The 22,303-nt window shown below is 54.1% G+C and overlaps 1 protein-coding gene across 1 annotated transcript in view; it reads right to left on the bottom strand.

Moving 5' to 3' along the window:
- Window positions 1-10,680: 10,680 nt before the first annotated feature.
- Window positions 10,681-22,303, bottom strand: part of SERINC2 (serine incorporator 2) — a 36,543-nt gene continuing 24,920 nt past the window's right edge. The window contains exons 5-10 of the mRNA XM_065421665.1: window positions 17,283-17,420; window positions 16,679-16,848; window positions 14,977-15,067; window positions 13,813-13,948; window positions 13,148-13,360; window positions 10,681-11,375 (exon numbers count right to left, since the gene is read on the bottom strand). Coding sequence (XP_065277737.1) covers window positions 11,237-11,375; window positions 13,148-13,360; window positions 13,813-13,948; window positions 14,977-15,067; window positions 16,679-16,848; window positions 17,283-17,420 — 887 coding nt within the window. The 3' untranslated portion in view covers window positions 10,681-11,236. The remainder of the gene's footprint in view (window positions 11,376-13,147; window positions 13,361-13,812; window positions 13,949-14,976; window positions 15,068-16,678; window positions 16,849-17,282; window positions 17,421-22,303) is intronic.

The raw sequence follows: 22,303 nt of genomic DNA, 5'->3' as shown, positions 1-22,303 counted from the left end.
TAAAAACCACAAAATCCCAGGGTCATCAACGGCCATAGAAATGCCCTGGGTCTGATGGTCAGTGTCACAGCCAGCAGGCGTTTGTGCACACACAACTGTCTGTGCACAACCAGGAGCGTGTGAGCTAATCCCTGCTTTGCACATGGACCTGGCTAACTAAGCAGCGGTGTCCATAACCTGGGGTTTGCACACCACACAGGGCTGGGCATGGAGGCCAATGCGAATCAGTAACAGTATATAAAAATAGCCAGCAACACTCCCTGTATTTTGGCTAGGCAGCTCGCTCCATCATACACAGGAACTGGGCACCTGCGTCTCCTCCTAGCCACAGCTCCCAGCCCACCTCACCCTATGGCATCACCCCAGTACATGCCCTGAAACACTGGGGGATCTAGTGTAATATTTTGATGTCTGGTTGCTGCTGAAAATTAATCAGCTCTCACGGCCTCCAGTTCTGCTCCTGTTTTACATTCCTTCCTGCAGTGGCTTTTCCTGTCCTGCTTTGGGGCATTTTCTCTCCAAGTTGCTGGTGTCTTCCCTCTTTTCCCTCCCTAAGTCTGTCCCATCTCTGGCTCCAGCCCTTTCTTTCTCTTCCCAGTCCCTCTAGCTGGTGTGTCTTTCTCACCCTGTTTTTGCCTTTTACCTCTCTTTTCTATGTAGATGCTGGGTTTCCAAACCCCCCACATTGCTCCCCTTCCTGGGGTGTCTTCACCTCTTCCCGAGGTGTTTCCCTTCCTCACCCACAGGGCCCTATCACCTCTCTTTCCCCTTGACTCTCTTCCCTATGCCCCCTACCCACCCCTTTGGCTTTCCCTGCTGTCTCCCCTTGTGGCCTCATTACCCTCCTGCCCTCATCACCCCCTCGCTCGCCACTACAAGCCATACCACTGCCCCTCTTGCACCTCCGGCGCCCGCCCCTGCCCCCATCAGCCCTACCTGGAGCCTCCCAGCCCTTGCTATCATCATCTCTCCACCTCCCAGGATGCAGCTCCCCCTAGGGTTGTCAACTTTCTATTCGCACAAAACCGAACACCCCAGCCCCGCCCCTCCTCTGAGGCCCCGCCCCTTCTCCGAGTTCCCACCCCTTCTCTGAGGCCCCACCCCCACTCACTCTTTCCCCGCCCCCCCATCACTTGCTCTCCCCACCCTCACTCATTTGCTCATTTTCATCAGGCTGGGGCAGGGGGTTGGGTGCCGGAGGGGATGAGGGCTCCGGCTGGGGGTGCAGGTGTGGCAGTCCCAAGGGATCACAGAAACCCCCTTGGGACTGCCAACTGATGTGCTGAGACTATCCCTTAGCCCATTTTCCCTGGCAGCTTGGGACTTCAGAACCCTGCCTGGTTGTGCCAGACACGCTTGCCTGCTACAACCACAGCCCTAGAACCACGTCCCTCAAAAGCTGCAGGCTTAACTGAAAACAGCTTAAGAAGTGCTCCGGTCTCCAACACCCAAATGCCCAGTTCCCAATGGGGTCCAAACCCCAAATAAATCAATTTTACCCCGTATAAAGCTTATACAGGATAAACTCATAAATTGTTCACCCTCTATAACACTGATAGAGAGATATGCACAGCTGTTTCCACCACCACCACCACCAGGTATTAATACATACTCTGGGTTAGTTAATAAGTAAAAAGTGATTTTATTAAATAAAAAAAGTAGGATTTAAGTGGTTCCAAGTAATAACAGACAGAACAAAGTGAATTACCAAGCAAAATAAAATAAAACACACAAGTCTAAACCTAATACAGTAAGAAACTGAATACAGATGAAATCTCACCCTCAGAGCTATTCCAGAAAGCTTCTTTTACAGACTAACCTCCTTCTAGTCTGGGTCCAGCAATTACTCACACCCCTGTGGTTACTGTCCTTTGTTCCAGTTACTTTCAGGTATCCTTTGGGGGTGGAGAGGCTATCTCTTGAGCCAGCTGAAGACAAAATCGGGGGAGTCTCCCAAGGGCTTAAATAGACTCTCTCTTTGTGGGTGGAGACCCCCTCCTCTCTCCTATGCAGAATTCAGCTGCAATCTGGAGTTTTGGAGTCACATGGGCAAGTCACATGTCCATGCATGACTCGGAACTTTACAGGTGGCAGCCATTGCTCACCTGCTACCTTGAACGTCCCCAGGTAGACTTCTTATGTGGATCGGAGTCTTCCAAGGTACCATTGTCCGTTCAGTGTTTCTTGACTGGCCACTTAACTTGCACATTCCTTTCCTAAGAAGCTGCCCAAATGCCTTACTGAGGCTACTTAAAATCAAACCAGTACACAGCCAATATTCATAACTTCGAATACAAAAATGATATGTGCATACAAATAGGATGAATATATTCAGTAGATCATAACCTTTACAGAGAGATGTTACATGGCATATGTAGCATAAAACATATTCCAGTTATGTCATATATACATTCATAAGCATATTTCCATAAAGCATTATGAGGTACAACATCACAACGGGCTCTGGAGTGGGGCCAGGGATGAGGGATTTGGGGGGCAGGAGGGTGCTCCAGGGAGGAGCCTAGGGATTCAGAGTATGGGAGGGAGCTCTGGGCTGAGGCAGGGGGTTGGGGTGTGGGAAGGGGTGAGGGTTCCAGCTGGGGGTGTGGGATCTGGTGTGGGGCTGTTGATGAGGGGCTTGGGGTGCAGGAGGGGGCTCTGGGCTGGGACCTAGGGGTTCCAAGTGTGGGAGGGGGCTCTGGGCTGAGGCAGGGGGTTGGGGTGTGGAAAGGGGTATGGGCTCTGGCCTGTGGGTGCAGGGATGGGGAGTCAGGGGTGCAGGCTCCGGGCAGTGCTTACCTCAAGCAGCTCCCGGAAGCAGCGGCATGTCCCCTCTCTAGCTCCTACGCAGAGGTGCAGCCAGGTGACTCTGCGTGCTGCCCTGTCTGCAGGCGCTGCCCCCTCAGCTCCCATTGGCTGCGGTTCCCAGCCAATGGGAGCTGCGGGACTGGCGCCTGTGGACGGGGCAGCGTGCAGAGCCCCCTGGCTGCCCCAGGCGTAAGAGCTGGAGAGGGGACATGCCGCTGCTTCCGGGAGCTGCGTGGAGCCAGGACAGGTAGGGACTAGCCTGTCTTAGCCCCACTGCACTGCTGACCGGACTTTTAACCTCTCCTGGAGCCACCAGGGTCCCTTTTCGAGCGGGTGTTCTGGTTGAAAACGGGACACCTGGCAACCCTAGCTCCCCCTCCCGGCCCCCTGGGCTCTCCAGCCAGGTATTCGGGCTGGCAGGCAGAGGCACCATAGCAATGGGCCTGTGAACCGGAGCTGCATGGGCAGATGGGGCTGGGTGCTGGGGCTGGAGGGGGCAGCAAGGACAAGTGCTGGGCACAGACTTTCTCGGCCCTGAGGACCCTCAGCCCAGCCCTGGGCATCGCCACATGGCTGCTGGGTGTGTCCCGGAGCCTGGGGTGGATTTGTCCCCAGTGCCACATGACACGCAGACTCTGCCCCATCCTTGGCCCTCAGGAGGGAGCAGGGGGTTACAGCCTCAGGCCCTCCCTCTGCAAGGGGCAGGACACAGGCTATTTCTCTTGGAGGGGCTGCACACTGTTGGGGTTGGGGGAGTTTCCCTGGGCAGTGGAGGGATCCCACAGGCCTATGGCAGGCGCACAGGGCCAGGCTGGATCTCCCGCGTAGGCTGAGCTCTGTGTGGTGAGGGATATGGGGCAGCTCACCTGGCCTGCTGGACGTAGTGCCAGCACCTCGGACCACCAGGCCGGTCAGGCCCTGGCTCGCTCACACAGCCCTCCCCCCCCCCCCCCCGCACAGCAGTGGCCCCTGGGGCCTGTGTGTCAGCAGGAGGCACTTGGTTGGGGGTGTTTTAAAGGCAGGGGAGCCTTCAGGGCCACGGGGCTGGTTTTTCAGTCCCTCCCACCCGATTGGGTGAGGCCTTGGCCCAGGTCTGGCAGTGCCTGGCTCCCCCAGCATGAGCGCTCAGCTGAGCGGACTCCCTCCCTCCTGGGGAAGTTGCCCACGGCTATGCCCCATAGTTCAGCGTTAACCCACGGTAGCAGTGGGGCTGGCAAGGGCCCTGCATCAGAGCTATGTCACAATAGCAGCTGGCGAGTGATTCATCCCCCTCCCACGGCAGATCCCGGCAGGCAGGGCCCCCCTTCGCACTCAGCGCTCCTGCCTGCCCCCACTTCTGTGCTCACGCCATGTGCCCTGCGCCCCGCCTCCCCGGTGGGATTCAAGTAGCTGATTCAGCCAGGGCTGCAGACAGAAGGGCCGGGAGCTCAGCCTGAGGTGCCCTGCGGTGAATGCAGTGGGGTGACGAGGTCAAGGCTCTGCCCAGAGCTGTCAGCCTGCTGCGCTGCCGAGCCACCCCCTCACCGGGGAACAGCAGCGAGTCCCTGTGCCCTGCCTGTGGCAAATGCTTCTCTGCTGGTGGTCGCTGTTTCAGCCTCAGGAGCAGGGCCCCAGCTCTGACTCGGTCTCCGGCTCTTTGCTGCCTGATAAGGGGGTAATGGGGAAACCGGACAGTGGCTTTGACCTGACTCACGAACCATAGCTGCCCCCAGCCGTGGGCAGGCCGGGTGCCATGCTCCGGTGGTTTCAGCAGGGGTGACACAGTGAGTCAGTGCCAGGGCTGGGACTAGAGCCCACGAGCTCTAAGTCCCAGGCCCATGGACTAACCGCGCAGTTTGCCAGCAAAAGGAAATAAGTAAGGGATTGGACCTGTACCTATCCTCTCTCTCTAACGTGCTTTTCACTGGGGGAGCTGGGCACCTCACAGTGTAACATATTTACCCTCACACACCCCTGGAGGCAGGGATTATCCTGGAGTGCCATTATCCCCATTGTACAGATGGGAAACTGAGGCACTGAAAGGGTAAATGACTTGCTCAAGGGCACACAGGAAGACTGTGGCAGAACAATGACTTGACCCCAGTTCTCCAACATCCTAGGCTAGTGCTCTAACCACTGGACAATCCTTCCTCTCGCTAGAGCATTCGCTTGTTTCTGCTTCACGTGGCCGCATTGAACCAGTGAAAGTACCAACAACGCAGCAGGCCCAGAGTAGACACTGTGAATTGGTTTAAGTTCTGCCCTGTGCCCACCCAAGGTTCTGTTCTCACCTGATTCCGGGGGGGCGGGGGGCTGCCCTCTCTAGGAGCAGGCAAAGATGACAGCTGTCTCCATCGCCAAACCTTTGGGTCACTGGCTCAGTCTTTTCTCTGCCTCAGCACCCAGCTATGCAAACCCCCAGAAATGCCCCCCTCAGCCCATGAATATCTATGGTTTACCAGCTGGTGGAAGCGGGCGGGTTTCTTGGAGGGTAAGGGCATAGGCAGGTGTGCAGAGCTGTGGGAATGGGAAGCTAGCGCTTTCTTAGCCAGACAGCTCAGGAAGTTGGGCGGCTGAAGAGAGCTACCAGCTCTGGGATCTGCCACTGAGAAGAGCGCCCGGAGGTGCCAGGCCAGTGTTTGTGCCAGGAGGACACATCCAGCCTGCCACACAAACAACTGAGCCTGAAGCAAATCAAGCTCAGACATCACTTATTCTCCAAATCCCAACCTGTGCCATTTCCCTGCCGTGCTGGCACTCAGTGAAGTACTCCTCGGTGTGCACGAGTGTCGATGGAAGGGAAACAATGGTTACGTTCCACCTTCAGAGTACACCGAAGTCTATGGCCTTGTCCTGCTGGAGATCTTACTGGTGACTGACCTGAGCATTCTCCATGGGGCCCAGGGGAAGTGGAAGCTAAGATCAGCATTTCACACTAGTTGCCTTCACCACTGGAGCACAAAGCCCTGCTATAGCAGGGTGTGGAGTGCTCCTGTATTGAGCATGTGGCCAATGCTTATGGAATTTGTTATGCATCACTGAAGCGTGTTGCATGAAAACATCTTCCTTTACTCCAGTCCCCCTTGGGATTAGCTGATTGCTGGGGGCTCCAACACAGAGGCTCACAAAGGTAGGTTGAGAGCGCCATCTAGTGGCAAGAACAGGCAATTTATACTTGCCTACAACCCATAGCAAGACTCAACTGGGCAGCCCTGGTTCCTCGCATTCCCTTGCCTCTGTTTAATAAAGTGTTCTGGATTAGAGCTGGATGAGGCTAAGGCAGTGGTTCTCAACCCAGGGTACACATAGCCTTGGTGGTACGCAGAGGTCTTCCAGGGGGTCCATCAACTCATCTAGAGATTGGCCTAGTTTTGCAACAGGCTACATAAAAAGCACTAGTGAAGTCAGTACAAACTAAAAATTCATACAGACAATGACTTGTTTATACTGCTCTGTATGCTATACACTGAAATGTAAGTACAGTATTTATATTCCAATCGATTAATGTTATAATTATATGGTAAAAATGAGAAAGTTAGCAATTGTTCACTCACAGTGTGCTGGGACACTTGTATTTTTATGTCTGATTTTGTAAGCAAGTAGTCTTTAAATGCGGTGAATCTTGGGGGTACGCAAGACAAATCAGACTCCTGAAAGGGGTGCAGTAGTCTGGAAAGGTTGAGAGCCACTAGGCTAAGGCCCCCAGCCCAGATTCCTGCTGCTCCTGCTCTACACGAGAGACTCTCTGCACCAAGCAACAAAACTCCAGAGCATTCTTGTCGGCCTGGTCTACACTACAGAGTTAGGTCGATGCAAGGCAGCTTACATCATCTAACTAGGGAAGTGTCTATAGTAAGATTTTGCTCCTGCCATCATAACTTGCCCTCTATGCCGACAATAATTCCACCTCCACGAGAGGCATAGAGTCAATGTCGACGTAACTAGGTCGACGCAGCATCAGTGTAGACACTGCATTGCGGACATCGACCGTCGCTGGCTTTCAGAAGCCGTCCCACAGTGCCCCACACTGGCAGTTCAAGGAGTGCAAGTGCTCGTGGTGAGGACGTGCACTGCCAACACAAGGAGCAAGCATAGACAGGCGCTGTAAGCAATGTAATTACTGCAGCGGCTATATGCCAACGTAAGTTAGGTCGACAATTTTGTAGTGTAGACATGCCCTGAGACAGAGGGAACTGCCAGAGTCTGAGCGGTCCTGGGCTTTGAATGCCTGGGACTTTCCAGTCCTGGGCCCCAAAGCGCAGCCATGCAATCATGGTGGCTGCAGCTGGAAGGGAGCACGAGGCTCTCAGCAGTTCCTCAGGTTGCTCTTCTGCCTGGAACTAGAACCAGGTCAATGGAGAGCGCTCGTGATGGGGCAGCAGCCAGCACGAGCACGTGAACTCGGGCCTCTGTATCAGCACTGGCCTGCTCTGAATCCACTGAGGAGCTTGGGGGCCAGATCTTATCCTCCTGTACTTTGTGTTGTCATTGCCACCAGGGTACAGCACTAGCTGCCCTGCATGGGTGGCGTTACACCTTTTTTGCACTGGTGTAAATAGTACGAGCTGCAGAGCAAGAGAGAGTCAGGCCCTGGATTTGTGTGTGCACAATGGGCCCCTCTGAAGTGCACTAACTTGGCTCTGATGCTTCATAACCCCTTTATGGTTGTGCTTTTTATATACTAGATGCTTACGGTTTTATCATCTTTTGTATAAATCCCCTCCTCCCCTCAAAGCTATAGCCAGGGGGGTTGCAGGATCCTGCAACACCGAGTAAGAATGGTGAGAGAAACCCCAGAGCATAGGAGGGAGGGGGGAGAGCTGGGAGTTCCTCGGCTTCCTGAACTGCAAAACTAGGACTAAGGCAGATGTTGCCTCATGGTCATTATCTACAGAAACCCCTTTGGGGGAACAAAACAGGCCCCCTTGCAGACAGGAAAGGGAACACTGCCCCCTGCTCTAGACATCATTCGCTGGGATGAAGTATGAGACACTTCTGCATGAAGGCCACCTTCAAAAATCCCCATGAATCAGCACCTGCCTAAGTCAATATCTTTCTCTCCTCCTGTCCCCCAGCTGCCCCACTCCTTTCTTAACTCCTGTGTCTGCTTTTCCCAGTCTCAGCCTTCTGCTGCCCTCTACACTTAACATTAATACTTCGCTCTTACATGGCACTTTTCTCCAAGTGGTCTCAGAGCACTTTACAAAACAGGTCAGGAGCTTTAGCCTCATTTTACAAATGAGGAAACTGAGGCATGGGGAAGTGACTTACCCAAGGTCACCCAGCAGGCCAGTGGCAGAACTAGGAACTGAACCTAGGCTTCCTGAATCTTTACCCAATGCTCTATCCACTAGGTCACACTAAGCCTTGTGTCCCTTACAGCGTCCCAACTAACGTACCGCACTGACGCAGCACTTGTCATTAGCTCTCAAAGCACTTGACAAAGGCAGGCACTCATCTTCCTCCTTTCTTCAGGTGGGGAAGTGAGGTAGGTCGCACTCTGTGCCTCAAGGCCACACAGCAGGTCGGGGGCGAAGCTGGCAATAGAAGCCAGGTCTCTTGAATCCCAGTGAGTAGGGCTGGTCTCCACTGACAACTTACTTTGGGGGGTGTAAGACCTGAACCCAGGTGTGATAAATGAAGGGGGGGGGGGAGGGTAGCTCCCTTTTATGGACCTAGCCAGCCAGTTAGCTATAAAAATCTCTCTTAGTAGCTGTTCTCTACTTGCTTTACCTGTAAAGGGTTTAAAAGTCTCCCTGCATAGGTAAAAGGAAGGGAGTGGGCACCTGACCAAAAGAGCCAATGGGAAGGCTAAAACTTTTTAAAATTTGGGGGGGAAACCTTCCCCTTTGTCAGTCTGTGGTGTTCTCCAGAGAAGGGAGACAGAGCAGCAATGCTGTAAAAAGCTTTGGGTCAGGTATCAAAATCATCAGATCATCATACCTAGAAACTACTCATTTGAAACCTCAGATATGTAAGTAGATCAGGAAATGTCAAGGAAGACGTGATTAGGTTTATCTCTTTTATTTCTTTATGGCTTGTGGACTCCTCCGTGCTAACCCCAGGTGCTTTTGTTTTGCTTGTAACCTTTAAACTGGACCTCAAGAAGTTACCTTGATGGTTAATCCTTGTAATTGTTTTCTTTAAAAACCTAGCAAAAAGCCTAAGTTCCAGATGTATTTTCTTTCTTTTTGTTTTTAATAAAATGTACCTTTTTTTAGAACAGGGTTGGATTTTTGGGTCCCTAAGAGGTTTGTGCATGTCGTTTAATTAGCTGGTGGCAACAGCTGATTTCCTTTGTTTTCTTTCTCAGGGGTGTGTGTGTGTGTGTGTGTGTGTGTGTGTGTGTGTGTGTGTGTGTGAGAGAGAGAGAGAGAGAGAGAGAGAAAGGGCTTGAGGGTACCCCAAAGGAAGGAATTCCCAAGTGCACCTTCCTGGGTTCTCAAAGGGGTTTTGCATTTGGGTGGTGGCAGCATCTACCCAGCCAAGGTCAGAGAAAAAGCTGTAACCTTGGGAGTTTAATACAAGCCTGGAGTGACCAGTATTAATTTTTAGAGTCCTTGCAGGCCCCCACCTTCTGCACTCGAAGTGCCAGAGTGGGGAATCAGCCCTGACACCAGGTCTCCCACATCCCATGAGTGCCCTAACCAGCAGGTGATTGGCTTTTCCGGGGTGTGGGCTTGTTCCCGCTCTCTGCCCCCCGCCCTCCTCTCAAACAATAGCGAAAGGTCTCAGTGCTAAAGAGGAGACATTTCTAAACTCTTTCCCACCCAGTTCTACTACTGAGCTATCCAAAAGGCCCACAGCACCTCTCCTGCCTCCCGAGAACTCACCTGCTGCACAAAGCATTCCAGCCACACTGACCTCACCTACATTTGCCCGCATAACACAGCCAGCTGCTACCTGTGCCCATCATGACCTTAGTGTCAGTTTTTCTGTGGGGACTTTGTTTGGACATTCTGCCTACTCTAGAGCTCCCTGGGCACTGACAGTACCGTGCACATCACGCGTTGCCGGACAAAGGGATGTGCCCAAAAAAAAAAAAAAAAAAAAAAAGTCTTTTTTAAAAACAAACAAGCGAAGACGTTTCACGGCCAAAAGGAAAACCTGTCCTCATAGGACACAGGAACCAGGATTTAGGCCCCAATCCTGCAAACAACCAGAGAGGGCAGATCCTGGCACCTACATGGATTCCCATTGGAGCACCACATAGGGTGTAGGCTGCTCTTACATGGATCCAGTTACAGGATCGGGACCTTAGGGTGCCAGGGGCTGAAGAGGCAGGCAAGGCTCTTTCAGTCACAGCCCAACCATTTTCATTTCTGCTCCTGGTTCTGTTGAAGCGTCTCATCCTAGACCACTAACGAGGAGAGATTTGGATGGATTTCAGCATGTCATTTCACCCCCCTTGTATAACCTCTTGCAGGGCGAACTACATAAGGGGTAACGTGAGCAGCAGAGAGCACCCTGTGGCAAGGAGGTTTCAGAATGACACCTATATAGCAAATATCATTCTTGTTCTCCAAGGCAATCGCTTGTGAGCGTCACAGAATTCCCCACGGCGGCCTCTGGACAGCGCCCATTGTTGTCAGTTTGGAGTCGGGGCTTCAGGGAAGAACAATTTGGAGGGAGGGGCTACAGAGTGCTTTGACTGCTCATGGGAGGGGCCTGTGTGGAGATTGGATGGTGTAAGTCAAGTGTAATTTGTGAAAGGTTTCCATTATGTTTCTGAGGCTGCAATTGGCTGTAACTGTTCCTCAGCCACATGCCTGGAGACTTGTAACCGTGAGACGGTTTGATCTATTGAAAGCTGGTTTATGAAGTTAGAATATTCCCTTGGGCCGATCACTGATTACACAGGGGTGGCTGATACTCAACCAATGCCAACTGATACTGAATTCTGGCTATTTATTTAAATCTTTGTAGGTTCATAGATAGGTACATGCTAAAATGGGCTGTGTAAGAATTATACAAAATGCTCCCTGGGTAACACGAGTCAAAGAATGCATTGTACAAGCATCCGCTTAAAAACAAAACTTCTCAAAGGTGATTCAACTCCCTCCTTGCAAAAGAGCAGCCCGGAGGCCACGCTGAAACACCCAGACAAACTTGGGAGATCTACAATAGTAAAACAAACCCCAAAACAACCCATAAACCCAGCAACATTTCCTCCGACACTTCCGACTTCACCCACAAGCTACAGACTTTCCCTGCTTGGCACTTTTTCCCTTTTCAAACAATAAACAAAGAAAGGCACAATTCCGAGGAACTGGTCTCGGTGCAGAAACAGGAATCCAGGGTTCATCCATAGCTAGGACTTTCCCCACCATGAGAACCAAACCCAGCTCTAGGGACAGGGACAGGGATCGGCCTTTGGCAACAGGGCTCCTTGGCTTGGAGAGTCCGAGCTGTCCAGCAGGTTTGGACCATGGTTGTCTGCATGTCCTTTTCAGCTGAACTCCCGGCCAGGGAGTAGGATGGGGGCCACTAAGGTCCAGAGATAGAGGAAGAGACCAGCCCAGCTGGACGAGATCTTCACCCAGACTGCAGCCCACGGACTTGTCATCGTCTGGGAACCTTCATCGGGCCTGAAACACCAAACATAAGCCCCCCGCAGTCAGGTGAAATCGGGGCACTGCAACGTACCAGGTAGTCTATTTCCAACTGGTATTTCCTGCCCATTCCCAGCTCTGTAGCTGGGAGAGCAGTAAGGAACTGAAGCCCTGTACCCAAGTGGATAAGTTGACTGTAGGGGTCACTCATGCGTGGGGCAAGGAGCGTGGGGGATTACCTTAACTGGGAGTGCACCCGTTTAAATTCACACCTTTAGTTAAACCGGTGCTTCCCTGGTCACTCCACACCAGCCTGCGTTACTGCCAATTGAAACCGCCTGCCCCCACTTGCCCTTGCTGCCCCGTGGACAGCGAGAGCCGGACCTGGGCCCAGCTGGGGAGAGCACGCTGGACCCGCACAGCTGCTGGGGAGCAAACGGGGGTTCATTCTGACGTGTGCATTGGCAAGACAGTCAGCGAAGGGCTGCCGGAGCAGGGACCGGAGAAGTGCCTGAGCGATTGGAGCTTTATCAATAGTGAAGGAGAGAGAGAGGGGAGGGGCAGGACGGGGGCAGCAACAGACACGTCTCGGGGTCCCAGTTAGAGTCTCCCGGGTGAGGTTCTCCAACAGCCAGATCATCCTGACTTACCATGGAGCCTGCAGAGCCCCCCCCCCGGACTCTCACCAGAGGTCAGGCTCCATTGCTAGCTCCCTGCTCGCGTGCCTGGCAGAGTTCAGCTGAGGACACCTCCAAGGGGACCCAGCCTGCACGGTTACCAAGGCAACCCTGCTCTCGTGGCAGCACAGTGTGTGGGGGGGGGAGAGGGGGGAGCCTGCCATGGCCGCATGCCCCCAGCGAGCCAGCCCAGAAACTCCACGTTCAGAGCAGAGCCACAGAGTCGCTTGGGAGGCTGCACGCAGCTAGGGCTTGCTGATTGGCTGGGAAAGCTGTCAGTCACACCAGGCCAAGAACGCCTAATACTCATCTGCCTCTCGCCGGAGTGGCAGGGACGGGATGGGGAAAGGCATGGAGCCTTGGGCCGTATTACCAGCTTGGTAGCCAGCCAGGGTGAAACTCTCCCGGGGCAGAGGACCAGCGCAAGGCCTATGCACCACGCAAGTCCTGCTGGAGCCTCACAAAGCTCTGCCTGGCATGAATTTCGCCTTCAGAGATCTCTTGCTACGGTTGTGATGGGAATGTTTGTCCCTGTGCCTCTCAGTATCTGCGATGTGGGCTCAGCGGCAAGTTTACAACACAGATTGTGTCTGGGGGAGCCTTCCCCTGCCCTTGAAATCAAAGGTGACTCAGTGACATCATCGCTGTTTGACTGATGGGGAAACCGAGGCACGGAGCAATGAAGCATTTTTCTTGCGACGCAGATCCAGGAATAGACCCCAGGTTCCCTGATTGCCAGCCCAGCGCCTCACCCACCAACCCATCAATCCCAGAACACGAGGAGATTGAACTGCTTCAGGGATAACCCCGTTGCCTCAATGCAGGCCTAACCTTTCCTGTAAGCAGTAATCAGGGGTCTGATGCTTCCTTAGCCCTGAATGAGCAGGAGGGAGCACAGCAGCCACACCATGGGCTGGGGACACAGAGGCTCCAGAGACTGCTCCCTCCATCCCAAATCACGGTGGAAACGCCTCCGCACAGCCAGTCACTGCTGGGCTGCCAAGCAAGCCTGATCCCATGCAGGCGTCGCCCCCTTCTCTGCCCTGCAGCCCCCAGCCAGAAGCACCGGCTCTTGGCACTCGCAGCGGGACCCCGGTGCGGACTCCGAGGGCGACGGTGGGGAGCTCCTACCTGTACCAGTTTGTGAGCGTCATCATGATGTAGAGGGAGGCCAGGAAGAGGCAGATGTGGAAGAAGGTGTAGTTGTAGGCCACGCCGTCCTGCTCGTTGTCATAGGCCTGACGCGCCCCATCTTCCACGCCCGGGTCCCCGCCACTCAGCATGGCCGGGCTTTCCTCAGTCAGCATCATCTTGTTCACTTGGCTGTGGTCTGAGGAGCGGACGCTGAGAGCAGAGACATCAGGGAGAAGTTAAGTCCACTGCAGAGAGGCTCAGAAGCTCTATACTCCTGCCGGCTTTGGATGATGTCTGCGGGGGAGTTCCCCTCCCCTCCTCGCTCACCCCTCTGGCTCACTCACAATGAACAGGGTCGTTAGCCAAATGCCACAGCAGGCCAGGTTCTGCCCTCAGTTACATCTCGCTCAGGGGACGTCTCTGTCTAGCCCAGGCTGCACGATGCTCAGGAGAAAGCCCTGTGTGGGGGGCGCTGCCCTGGAGCTCCCAGGCCGGCACTGCTATAACACCTCACTCCGACTTCCGGAGTCCCCCTGCTCTGGCTGCTCCGCGGCAGGGGACAGGACGAGAAGGAGCCAGGGGGTTCCCCGCCCGGCGCAGAGACTCGGGCAGACACTTCCCGCCGGCCATGGCAGGAGAGCCGCAGCAGCCTCAGCCCTCACCTGATGAAGAGTGTGCACAGGAGGAAGATGACCAATCCCACAATGCTCGGGGCATCCCACCACTGAGTCACCTGCCCGTCAGCCACGAGGCCAGCGGTGCTGTTCCTCACCAGGAGCGTGGGGTTACAGTACTTGTCTGAAAAGGAATTCAAAAGCCAGCATAAGCAGCAAGACCCTTTCCACCCACTCGGACCTGCAGGGGACTGCGGCTCTGGCAGGTGGTCCTGGAGACCGGAGAAAAGGCACAACCAGCAGCGCAGTAACTCCCTGCTCCTCCTCCCACCATCCCAGCAAACCCGGCCCTGGCAGGAGAGAGAGTCGCGGCAATGCAGTGACCAGCTCAGGGACCCCTGCGGAGGTTGCTAACAAAGTTCGAGGTGAGAGCCAATTGCAAAGGTATTCGGTGTGCGCTGCACCCCGCTTATTTGACAGAGACCTGTGTCCCTTCCCCCCCCTCCCCACCCCCCGGTCTGCTTTCCAATACAGACCTGAAGGTGAATGCCCGACAATACTGAACGACCCCGGCCTCCGAAGCTGAGACCCCCTTCACGCGCTGGAGTGCGGGCAACGATCTTCATGTAACTGACAATTTCCATCCACTCAAAGGCACACACACGAGCCCTGGACTGGTGCACACCCCACACCCACTGGGTTGGATCTGGGCATGCATCACACTGCCCAGCCAGTGGAGCCTCTAGCTACAACTCACCCGCTGCAGGGCTGGAAAGGGTCGGCCCTGAGCAGCAGCTACAGCTCCTGGGACTCGCCGGCTTCGGTTCTAGTTTGTAACCGGCAACAATCGCCAGCGAAGGGAGCTGGGTGCATGAGGGGCAATGAAGCCAACTGGACGCCAGACAGTAAAAGGTCACGTAGTCATTGGGAGAGGGGAGTGAGCAGGGAGAGGCCCTGGTCAGAGGGGTTAGGAGACAGACACCCCCTGCATTAGCCTTCCTGGATGGGCGCGTGCCATCCCAGGCTGCTCCAAGGCCACCTGCAGCCTCTGCTGGCCAGTCATCCGCTCCTTCGAACCCTACCTCGCCCTGCTTGTCAGAGAAGCCGGTTTGCCGAGCTCCACGGGCAGGTCTCCCCAGAGGCTGAGGCAGGGTTCGTGTGATTCACCCTCGAGACACCGGCCGAAAGCCCTCGAGCGCCAGCGTCACTTACTTGGTACGTTCGCCAGGGCCGACCAGGTGATGAACAGGGTGTAGAGGGTGATGATGGAGGCCTGCAGCAGGCCTGAGTGAGGCTGAGCATCCTGCAAAGGCAATGAGCAGGTCATTCAAAGTCGGCACCATCCCCAGCACAACCAACCACCCGGCTCAGCCCAGCAGGCAGCATCACTGCCAGCCCAGCCCAGGGCAACGCCAGCAAGAGGCACCTTCCTCCCAGTACTGCTGCTGAGTATGCCCCGGCACAGCGAGGGCTAGCCTGACCCTGCCCAACAGACCCCGAGCAACCGGACTAGACCCCTGTCCCAGACAGGCCCTGACAAGCCACCGATTTCAAGCCCAGCAAGTCTGAACTGAAAGCACCAGATGCTTCAGAGGGAGGTGAAGGAACCCTGCAGAAGCAGTTCTGGGATAACTTGCCCGAAGGAAGTTTCTTCCTGACCCCAAACAGTCAGTTGTTGGCCTATGCCCTGAAGCAGAAGGCTTTATACCCCTACGTAGTGTAACTGTCGATATGCTCATCATTCATAGACATGGCTAACCCCGTTTTGAATCCTGCTAGGCGCTTGGCCTCAGTGAGGTCTTGTGACAGTAAATTCCACAGGTTAATTTTGTGCCGGGTTATTAGAAGCATCAGACAATCCTGCGAGACGTCCCCGCCCAATCCTGATGACACTGCAAGCCAGGGTCCTCAGTGCTGAGCGCCAGGTGACCTCCGCTCAGCAATCTGGGAGGCTGGACAAGTGTTGCCTACCAATGGCAGCTTATGGCACAGCCTCAGAGCATCTTAGGGTGACCAGACGTCCTGATTTTATAGGGACAGACCCAATTTTTGGGTCTTTTTCTTATATAGGCTCCTATTACCCCCCACCCCCTGTCCCGATTTTTCACACTTGCTGTCTGGTCACCCTAGAGCATCTCCACCCTTCCCCATCTCACCAAGCTGGTTGCCAGGAGGAGCAGCAGAAGTTCCCTTCTCCTCTTCCCCTTCTCCTGGCTGCTGCAAGGAACGAGAGGATCCCACAGCAGGGCCCCAGTCACTCTGCACTCCCCATAGCAGGCAGCACAGAGAGTGACAGACACAGGCAGAGTGCAGGGAGCCCAGCACACGCTGCTGGAGCCGCCGAGAAGCTCTATATGGCCACACACAGCTTTTGAGCCATGATCTGAGCAGCCTTGCTGCAGACCATTGCTTGAATATTAACTCTGCTTCCAAGAGTCCATCACTTCGGCCAAGCCAGCAGAGACAGCCCCCTTGGGGGGAAGGGGGTAATCGGAGAAGCTGGCGCCACTGCCCACCACGAATGCAGGCTGCAGAGCGTGCTGACTAGCTCCGATTGCAGACAGTGGCTGGCTGGCTCGGCAGGACTGAGGCCCCCTGTAGAGCCAGGGCTTTGTTATCCGAAATGGGGTTCTCCCCCAAGAGCTAAGTCAGGGGAGGTGTTATCTGAAACCAGGCCAGAGCTGGGGCCGTCTCCATGTCAGATGCGGGGCTTTTGTCTCACAGAGGCTGGGCTGTACCGACTTCGGCATCAGTAACTCATCGCCATTACGAACTGGGCCTGCCGTTGGGCCTAACCCATACGGGCAGCTCAGCCGCTGTTCCCTGCTCAGCCACCAGATGGCGTGTGAGCTGCAGGGGGCGGAGCAGCCTGTGCAGCCGCAGGCTTCCAACAGCCGCCCGGTTCCCCCCTCACCTGGATCTTGGGCAGGATGGACACGACAGAGGCGATGGCGCAGAAGATCAGGTTGAGGCTGATCAGCACCTTGTTCTCCGTGCAGCCGTCAGGCTTGGTGTAGTAGACGTACAGCAGCACCACGGCCGCGAGGGAGACCGCGTAGAAGATGAAGGTGAAGATGAAGAGGGCTGGGGAGGAGAGAGGATGGAACTGGGTGCAGTGCTCGCTGGGGCCTGCACAGGGGGGCAGAACCTGGCTGGGCTCAGAGTTCAACGTCACACGCCCTGCATGGGTTTCACATCCTGTAAAGTTTTGGCCTGCTATTGGCACAAGTTACCCGAGATCCCTAGAACTCACAGGAAGGGGTTAGTCTGTTTTTGTAGCTTGTGTGTGGTCATTTTCCCTGTCTTCCTGCACGGTCCCACAGCTGTAGGGAAGATAAATGCTACCGGCAGGGAAACGTGATCCTTAAGCCACCACAACGGGCAGGAGCAGGGTCTGACCCAACTTTTAGGCTGATTGGATTTTAATGCTAAAGGGGCTCCATCAACTTATCTGTCCCATTTCATGAAGAGACAGGAATCTACTTGGGTGGATCTACCAGAATACGCTCCGTACAGACCTGCATACCAGCCCTTGGCATTGCCTTCGTTCGCATTACGAAGCCAGATCTGACTCCAGGAGTGGGCAAAGTCAATCAGGAGGATGAGCTGGATGAGGATGAAGAGGAAGGACCCCACCACGCCGAAGTAGAACCACACTGGAGTGGGGAGAAAGAGAGAAAGGAGTTAATGCTGGGAATTTTTATAAGTTCTTGATAATACCAATGAGTCCCTTGGGGATGAAGCCAATAGAAGAGACTTCTTCCTAGCTTCTCTGCCCAAGCACTGAGCTGCTGAGGGGACACCAGCTCAGTGCGTGTCAGTGATGCAAGTCCACAGTGCATCCTACCGAGATGATCTCTGCACTGAGATCAGCTCCGAGGAGAGACTATGGACAGCTGTCCGTCCTCTGGGATACAAGGGAAGGTTCCCATTGCAGAAGGGAGTGCTTAAGACTTCATCGTCAGGCTTTAGGCCAGCTTCTCTTCTTCCTCAGCCCCCACCCCGCATGCTGGGTCCTTGGCTAAACTACAGAAGAGGTGTGCTCTTAACTGGGGTTTAAAACAGCAGGGAAGACACTGCAACTTGGCTTGTAGCACAGGTTAAAGCCTACGTGGGAGCCAGAGCTGAACTCATGCTGCTATCCTGAGTTAAAAGCAGAGTTTCCAGGTCATCACTGCCATTTTAACCAGACTTAGCTAACCTGAGTGAAGGACACAGCTTCGCCTGGGTGGAGATAAGCCCATACCAGCTTTTACCCCATTACCAGGCAATTACACATCTAACAAGGCTAGCTTGGCCCTCCCCAGATATCTGTGGGTTATCCTAGGACTCAGCTTAGAGCATTAGTTATTATTTGTACTGCACTGGAGCCTATGAGCTCCGGTCACAGAGCAGGGCCCCACTGTGCTAGGCGCTGTACAAACAGAAAAGAAAGACGGTCCCTGCCCCAAGAACAAGTATTCAGGGAGTGTTGGGGCGAGGTGATTAACGTGTGTAAAGACCTGGGTTAATCAGCAAAACCAAATAAGAGGCGTGGCAGGGTCGGGAAGGGTCGGGGAGGATGGGACCAACCTGGGGGAGCTGCAGGACTGGGCAATGCCTCACACTGCTGTTCTGGGGTTTGAAGAACTAGCTTGAATTTGTGACCCTGTTGACCTGTAATCTGAACTCACCCGCCAAGGGAGAGTCAAACCACCGGTGTCTCTGGCTAGAGAGCAGCTCGCGCTCCCTCTCCATGCTCGTCAGCTGGATTTTTACCACTCGCTACCGGAAGCGCCTCCATCCAATGCTCCGGATGCCACCTTTGGCAGCCTCTTCAAAGAGCACCCAGCAATAGACAGACCGGTCTGCCAGTCCGAGATCAAACAGCCCAGCGACAGAGTCACTGTAACAATCAATTAACCTCGTCTGAGACCGCACTACAGACAGCCACCCCCTCACCTGCAACAGAAAGCCAGGCTGGGACCCCAAGGATCCCGCACCAGGCTGCATTATTCCAGTTAATGGAGCTCTCGCCCTCCCTGCTTCCTTTCACAGCCAAGCACAAGCACGCTAACCACACGGATGAACCAGATCAGGAAACACATGAACCCTTCTGTCCTGGAGAGTCATTTTCTTCTGTCGCTCTGCTGCCAGCGTGCCCATGTGATCAGACACAGAGCATTGACCCTATTACCTCCCAGTCTGCTCCCAAAGGCTGAGGCTGTGCCAGGGGCTAGTTAGATTTTTTCCCCCAAATGGGAATTTTGCTTTGGCAGAGAAATGGGAGATAATTTCCTGTGGCGGGACTAATGGACGTTCTGTCCCCGCCCCGGCTAATGGAGGGGTTTGTTTTTATATTTCTGTCACACTCACCTACGTCATCACTTGCTGATTCACAATGCGAACAACTCCAACTAATGTAACGGGCAAACAAATTCACGTTTACTGGAAGAGTGAAAACCATCCACCTTCCTTGAAAGCACACGCTGTAGCACAGCTGCCTTGTGGGAGGGTCACTACGGACTCTGGGTGTGTTCTCCACACGCCTCCTTGCTCAGTCGGCTCCGAAGCGATCGCACACATTGTGGAGGGGGCACGTGCAATCCCATGGGGGCACGGAAAGCTCCCCCGGTGCCTCCCCACCCCCCATCACATCCCTCTCGCAGCACTCGGACTATTCCCATCCGTGGCCACTACCTAGGAAACTGGGCCGCACTTTGCATGAAGGCTCCACACTGACGATGGGTCGATAGATGTTACAGCATGTTGCAGACAGGAGTGAGGGTGTATTACAAAGGGTCATAAGCACAGCAGTAGAAGCTGTTGTAAACGATTATAAGCAACTTCATGACCCCCTGGACCATCTGCAATGGATTCAAACATAGATGAACGCTTTATACACAGAAGCGTAATATGAAGCGTGAACAGAAAGAGGGCATGACAAGCCCAGGGCCAGAGGACAGCGCCGTAACAGACACAGCAGCAGCGGGGCATGGGGAGGTTTAGGAAGTATACTCAGGACAGAGTTGGTCCCCACTCCCACCTTGAAGGGCTTTCTCCATGCTTCCAAGCCCAGCACTGAAAACTGCTGCACCAGACTGATGAGCCGGTATTGTCAACAAGATCTGGAGCCATAAAAGCCCTGCTCTCTCCGGAGAGAGGGATGCTGGGAAATTTACTCCGACCACAGAAGGCAGCTGCGCTCTAGGTAACAACTTCAGGGGCAAATAACTGTGTCCGCAAAACAGGAATGCCTTGGGCGGAGTGCAATGGGGCCAGCCCAAGAACATGCAGCCATAAGGCAGCTGCAAAGGGACACACTTTATCAACCAGCTTACAGTCGCTGTGCATCTTGCAAGACACCACGTTGTTCCACCTGTTAACTCTTCTGGCTTGTCTACGCAGGGAAACTGACCGGAATTGCTATTCCAGAATCAGAGTGTCCACCCAGGCAGCTATAGCAGAATATTTCTAGTACTGCAAATTCACACCCTACCTTATTCTGGATTAACTCCCCTGTGTAGACCAGCCCTTACACAGACAAGAACCAGTTGCTGAGACACAGAATACAGCCAGGCTGGATTACAGCAGCATCAGTACTGGGTTTGCTTCATAAGTTATTTCTTGCTGTTGGTCAACTAAGCTATCCTAAAACCCGCCTCGGCCACTAGGAGAGAGCCATTTCCCTTCTGTGTCCTGTCCTGGCTCAGCAGGGTGCACGCCCACCAGCAGTGACTTTCCTATCCATGCAAGGCCGGGCGCATGAGCAGTTAATAAGGCATTAATACCACGCTTCTGTAGCTAGTAAGCACCACTGCCCTCAGCTGGGGGAAGTGAGTATTGCTCAAAAGTTTGGCAACTTGGTAAGGACACTCCCCGTGTTCCTATGTTTGTGACTCTCGCTCTTTTGTGCCAATGAGCATGACAACGCTCTGACCAGCTGGACAGCAAACAGCAGCTCCATTTCAGCTCCGCTTGTGTTACTTTTGGAGCCGATGGCTAATAGAGCTGTCCCCTGTGCTGTATGTGGAGCTGAGATGCCATTTGCATGCATGAGTTACTGCTTCACTACAGCTCAGAGATGAAGGCTTTGTCTGCACACAATCCTGCACTGGTACAGATCCATGTATGGACACTATTGTTCCAGTTTAATTTACACCTGTTCCTAATCAAATTAAACTAAATGAAATAAGCCTGGTTTAAACCAAAATAAGAATGTGGCACCAGTATAATTAAATCGGTTTAAACCCACACCTTTAAACTGGAGAAGTTCTGTGTATCGACAAGCCCAGAGAGGAAGTGAAGAATATGATGGTGATTGGCCAGTTAAATTATCTGCCTTGCTTCTAGTCCAACAGGCAATGGGCATTTTCCCTTCCCTGCATCAGAGAGCACTAAGCAGCAGAACCCTCAAGTGATGTAGTACTTCTTAACAGTCAAAAATCAGGGGGGAAAAAAAGATTTTAAATGTTCTGCCAGAAATCAGACCTTCCAAAGCACATGGTGTGTCTGTGAGGGGGTGTTCTGTAGCTATTTTTATGGCAGCATTTCTCAAACGTGGCCACCAAAGCTTTTCTTGTGGCCACAGGTTCTTGGGCTGTGATTGGGGTGGGTGGGAGGGGACACACAGCGGCCCCTCCCACTCCCTGGTGCTCCTGGATGCACTACTTTGGTGTTGGTTGCTGGGGCCGCCAGCAGGGGTTGGGCCCTGTCCCCCTCTGCAGATATCTGGGGCTCAACGCTGGAGGACCAGGCAGCCGGTGAGTTCCCCATTTGCCATGGGGTGGTGGGGCTCGGGCTTTGGGCTCCAGCCGTGTGTGGTGGGGCAGCAGGCTCCAGTCATGGGGCTTTGGGCTTCAGGCCTGAGTGGTGGGGCAGCAGGCTCTGGTCATGGGGCTTTGGGCTCCAGCCGTGTGTGGTGGGGCAGCAGGCTCTGGTCATGGGGATTCGCGCTCCAGCCCTGGGCGCTGGAGCTGCATGGCGGCAGGCCCCAGGCTCCAGCCACGCAGCTTCAGGCTCTGTCCCCCAGCTGCCTCCCCTGGCTACCCACTCCCCCACCCCTATCGCCCCTGGCCTCCACTGCCTCCCCTGACCCCCATCCAGGGCTTAATTTGTCCCCAGGCTTGCTGGGGCTGAGTAAGTCCACTGCGAAAAGTGATACTTGTGTGGTTGTTAATATCACTTTTCACAACAGACTTACTAGCTAGCAATAAAAAAATTACAATCATTTGGACGTGTATATGTGCCTGTTTGTTTTGTTTTTCCTAAAGCTAATTAAGTATCTCAGGGAAAAGTGTGAGAGCGGCCACCTGCAAGAGTTGGTGGCTGCACTCTGAGGCCACCAAATAATTTGTCCTGAGAACCCCTGTATCTATGGTGTCGTTACCTGGCGGGCTCACATCCAATTCAAAACAACACTCATTCAGTTGAGATGACTGGCTCTTTTATCTGTCCTACAATGGGCACCCCGGGGCACTCACCCCAACCCAGGTGTAAGGCCTGCGTGAACCAGCATTGCACCAAGGCCCTGAGCTACCTAAAGCTGGGCTCCAGCAGA

This window comes from Emys orbicularis, chromosome 23 (genome assembly GCF_028017835.1).
Source record: "Emys orbicularis isolate rEmyOrb1 chromosome 23, rEmyOrb1.hap1, whole genome shotgun sequence".
Taxonomy (NCBI): Eukaryota; Metazoa; Chordata; order Testudines; family Emydidae; genus Emys; species Emys orbicularis.
Note: the sequence above shows the minus strand (reverse complement) of the source record. Positions and strands in the feature narration are given on the sequence as shown.